General features: G+C 54.3%; 2 protein-coding genes across 2 annotated transcripts; both read left to right on the top strand.

Moving 5' to 3' along the window:
* Positions 1-932: 932 nt before the first annotated feature.
* Positions 933-1,577, top strand: LOC142302603 (histone H1.11R-like). Its single transcript, XM_075343706.1, has one exon. It carries the CDS (start codon positions 933-935, stop codon positions 1,575-1,577), a length of 645 nt encoding a protein of 214 aa, XP_075199821.1.
* Positions 1,578-2,631: 1,054 nt separating this feature from the next.
* On the top strand, positions 2,632-3,042 carry LOC142302605 (histone H3). Its single transcript, XM_075343709.1, has one exon. The coding sequence runs from the start codon at positions 2,632-2,634 to the stop codon at positions 3,040-3,042; it is 411 nt and encodes a 136-aa protein (XP_075199824.1).
* Positions 3,043-4,163: the final 1,121 nt, after the last annotated feature.

Genomic DNA, 4,163 nt, shown 5'->3' with positions numbered 1-4,163 from the left:
TGCTGTGCAGTATATACAGCGGCGCTCTGTGTGTGGATTCTGTATATTGTGTCTCCGCTTTTTCCTCCGTATTTCACCTTTTGCACAATAGTTGGTGTCAGATGCGTGAATTAATATTTCTGTGATCACACGGATTTTTTCTGCTTTCTGATGGGGAGTGAGTCGCATTGTGAAGCCATCGCCCGATCACAGCTCTTCCCTCCATTACAGGCCCCAGAGATAAAAGCTTCACAGAGGATAAGACACAATCTTGTGCCGGAGATCGCACTCATCCTCCTCCGGGTGTGATCCACTAATGTGGGACGTGTCCTCCCCCCAATACTCTGCACACACGGGATAGATTTATATTCCAGCTCCGGGAGGTGCAGGCAGCGGAGGCCATCGCCTGTGTTACCCTTCTGGGCTGTCAGCAGCTCCAGGTCGCCCCCACATCGTACAATCCGCTTCCTGCACGATGGATATTGTAGTGAAGATCCCTGTGGTGGTGACAAGACCCGGGAATAGGAGGACGAGCTCCCGCAGCAGGTTTATCTTCCCGGACACTCAGTGATGAGCAGATCGGGAGGACGGCGGCGCTGATCCCGGGATCCTCTCCGCTCTTTCCCGGCATCTCTGGCAGTGACGGCCACACACGCTCCGCGGAGATGATGGCGGAGGAGAAGTGATGGCGGAAGCTCCTCACCCGTCTGGCTGTAGCCGATAATATAGAGCTTTTATCCCGGGCAGGGAAGCACAAGGGGAGAGCGGAGCTTCACTGGGCTCAGCCGGGAGAAGGCGGGGCCTGTGCTCAGTGTCAGCCAATAGAAGCTCAGGATGGTGCAGCTTGCTAACCAATCAGTGCGCAGTAAGACTGTATATATAACAGGCGCCTCCAGCTCCAGCCTCAGTATTTTCCTCTCAGGAGATTTCTGTGCTTATTTCCCGCTCACACGATGGCAGAGACCGCACCGGCCGCCGCTCCTCCTCCCGCCGAACCGGCCGCCAAATCTAAGAAGGCGCCGAAGAAATCCGGGGCCGCCAAGAAAAGCAGCAAATCCTCCGGTCCCAGCGCCTCCGACCTGATCATGAAAGCCGTGTCCGCCTCCAAGGAGCGCAGTGGGGTGTCTCTGGCCGCCCTGAAGAAGCTTCTGTCTGCCGGAGGATACGATGTGGAGAGGAATAACAGCCGCCTGAAGCTGGCCATCAAGGCTCTGGTCAACAAGGGCTCCCTGCTCCAGGTGAAGGGCAGCGGCGCCTCCGGGTCCTTCAAGCTGAACAAGAAGCCGGAGACGAAGGACAAAGCGGCCAAGAAGAAGCCAGCAGCTGCGGCCAAGCCTAAGAAGCCGGCAGCCAAGAAAGCGGCCAAATCTCCGAAGAAGCCCAAGAAGTCTCCGGCCGCGGCCAAGAAAAGCCCGAAAAAGGCCAAGAAGCCCGCAGCAGCCGCCAAGAAAGCGGCAAAGAGCCCCAAGAAGCCGAAGGCCGCTCCAAAGCCCAAGAAGGTGACGAAGAGTCCGGCTAAGAAGGCGGCAAAGCCCAAAGCTGCCAAGAGTCCGGCTAAGAAAGCGACTAAAGCCAAGAAGCCCGCGGCCAAGAAATAAGCGGGAGCCGCTCTGTCCTCCTACCACAAAGGCTCTTCTCAGAGCCACCACCTTGTCCTGCAGAGCTGTATGATCAGTGCCACCACATTGTCCTGCAGAGCTGTATGATCAGTGCCACCACCTTGTCCTGCAGAGCTGTATGATCAGTGCCACCACCTTGTCCTGCAGAGCTGTATGATCAGTGCCACCACCTTGTCCTGCAGAGCTGTATGATCAGTGCCACCACCTTGTCCTGCAGAGCTGTATGATCAGTGTCACCACCTTGTCCTGCAGAGCTGTATGATCAGTGTCACCACCTTGTCCTGCAGAGCTGTATGATCAGTGCCACCACCTTGTCCTGCAGAGCTGTATGATCAGTGCCACCACCTTGTCCTGCAGAGCTGTATGATCAGTGCCACCACCTTGTCCTGCAGAGCTGTATGATCAGTGTCACCACCTTGTCCTGCAGAGCTGTATGATCAGTGCCACCACCTTGCCCTGCAGAGCTGTATGATCAGTGTCACCACCTTGTCCTGCAGAGCTGTATAATCAGTGTCACCACCTTGTCCCCTCTGTATGATCTGTGCCGCCTTAATCGCTATGTAGATTGGGCGGTGATCTTGTGTACAGGGGGCGGTTGATACTAATAACCCGTGTCTGGATGTCGGGAGCAGAGTTCTCGGGGATGTAGTGATAATGCGGGGGCTGCACTGTACAGCGCTGTGTGCGGGGGGATGGAGCTGCAGTTACATCGGTGGCGGCTGCTCCAGAGCCGCGTGTAGCCGGGATGTGACATCTGTGATTTAGAGCGGCGGGAAAAGCTGGGAGCTGCTGAACGCATCATGGCTACTACATGGCGGACTATTGTGGAGGAGGGGATAAGTGCAGAGTTAGTGAGGGACGGATCTTCTTCTGAAGAATGATTAGTCAGAAACATCAGATTCTATTTTATGTATCTTAACCAATAGCGTGCAGGCGGCGTGTTTCTCACAGGCCAATGAGGACGCGCACAGGAGGATAAATACTCTGCTCCCGCCGCTCCTCTCATCACTTCTGTCCTCCTCTATACATCGCTATGGCCAGAACTAAGCAGACTGCCCGTAAATCCACCGGAGGGAAAGCTCCCCGCAAGCAGCTGGCCACTAAGGCCGCCAGGAAGAGCGCTCCCGCCACCGGCGGAGTGAAGAAGCCGCATCGCTACCGGCCGGGGACAGTCGCTCTCCGGGAGATCCGCCGCTACCAGAAATCCACCGAGCTGCTGATCCGGAAGCTTCCCTTCCAGCGCCTGGTGAGAGAGATCGCCCAGGACTTCAAGACCGATCTGCGCTTCCAGAGCTCGGCCGTCATGGCCCTGCAGGAGGCCAGCGAGGCTTATCTGGTGGGGCTGTTCGAGGACACCAACCTGTGCGCCATCCACGCCAAGAGGGTCACCATCATGCCCAAAGACATCCAGCTGGCCCGCCGGATCCGCGGGGAGAGGGCGTAGATCTGTCCCGCACCCCCGAGCACAACACAAAGGCTCTTTTCAGAGCCACCACATCCTCCCTCAGACGAGCTGATTCCTGGCCTCTGATTCTCCTCATTCCCCGCAGTGTCCGGGGCGCGGTCTCTACATGTGACGGGCGGCGCTGCGGAGGCTCCTCTTCTGTTCGTACTTTCCGCAGCGCAGCCTGTATCTGTAGTATCGCGCCCGCGGTTTACTTCAATCTCTCCCTGTATTGAGAGCGGCTCATTGTGCGGTGTCTCCGGGGTCTGGTGGTGACTCCGCATCTCATTCACTCAGCAGTGATCTCAGACTTTCTGATTAGCGCTTTCTGCACTAAATTGTCCTCCCTCTAAACCTTATTATCCCTCTGTATTAATTCCTGCTGTGTCGGGTGCAGTGATCGGATTGTGTGACGCTGGAGCAGGAGATCCTGTGGCGCTGGATTTACTCCCTGCAGCTCTGGTCCTGTCAGGATCACAGCGATCAGTGATATAGTGGTATATAGTCCTATATAGAGATTATACAGCACTATATGGATGGAGATTATACAGCTTTATATGAATGGATGATATTCAGTTCTTTATGGAAGGTGCACAGCAGTATGAGTATACAGCTCTATATGAATGGTATATATAGTACTATATAGGGAACACAGCACTATATAAGGTTTTCCACATTGTGATGTTAGGCTCCTTTCAGATTTCCGTGTTTAATAAACAGGTGGAAGCCACACGTACCGGTATGATCATACATGTGTCATACGTGTGACAGGTATCGGTAAAAATGCACGATACTGAAATGAATGTATTTTTCAATGTTCAATGTTAACCCATCGTTAATGGGTTAGAACATGGGAGTCACCCCCATTTTACTAAAACCAGCCACGTTACAGCAGACAACTGGGGGCTGATATTATTACGGTGGGAAGGGCCATGGTTATTTTGCCCTTTCTATCCTAACAATAGCAGCTCGCAGCCCCAGAAATTGTGCATCCATTAGTTGTGCCAATTCTGGTGCTGGACCCGGCTCTTCCCATTGCAGTGGTAAATGGGGTAATATTTGTGGGGTTGATGCCATCTCCAGCCGGCATCAAGCTCTGGTATTAGTAATGGGTGACGTCT

Source organism: Anomaloglossus baeobatrachus, chromosome 4 (genome assembly GCF_048569485.1).
Source record: "Anomaloglossus baeobatrachus isolate aAnoBae1 chromosome 4, aAnoBae1.hap1, whole genome shotgun sequence".
NCBI lineage: Eukaryota > Metazoa > Chordata > Amphibia > Anura > Aromobatidae > Anomaloglossus > Anomaloglossus baeobatrachus.
The sequence above is the reverse complement of the archived record's forward strand: the minus strand, read 5'-3'. Positions and strand labels throughout refer to the sequence as shown.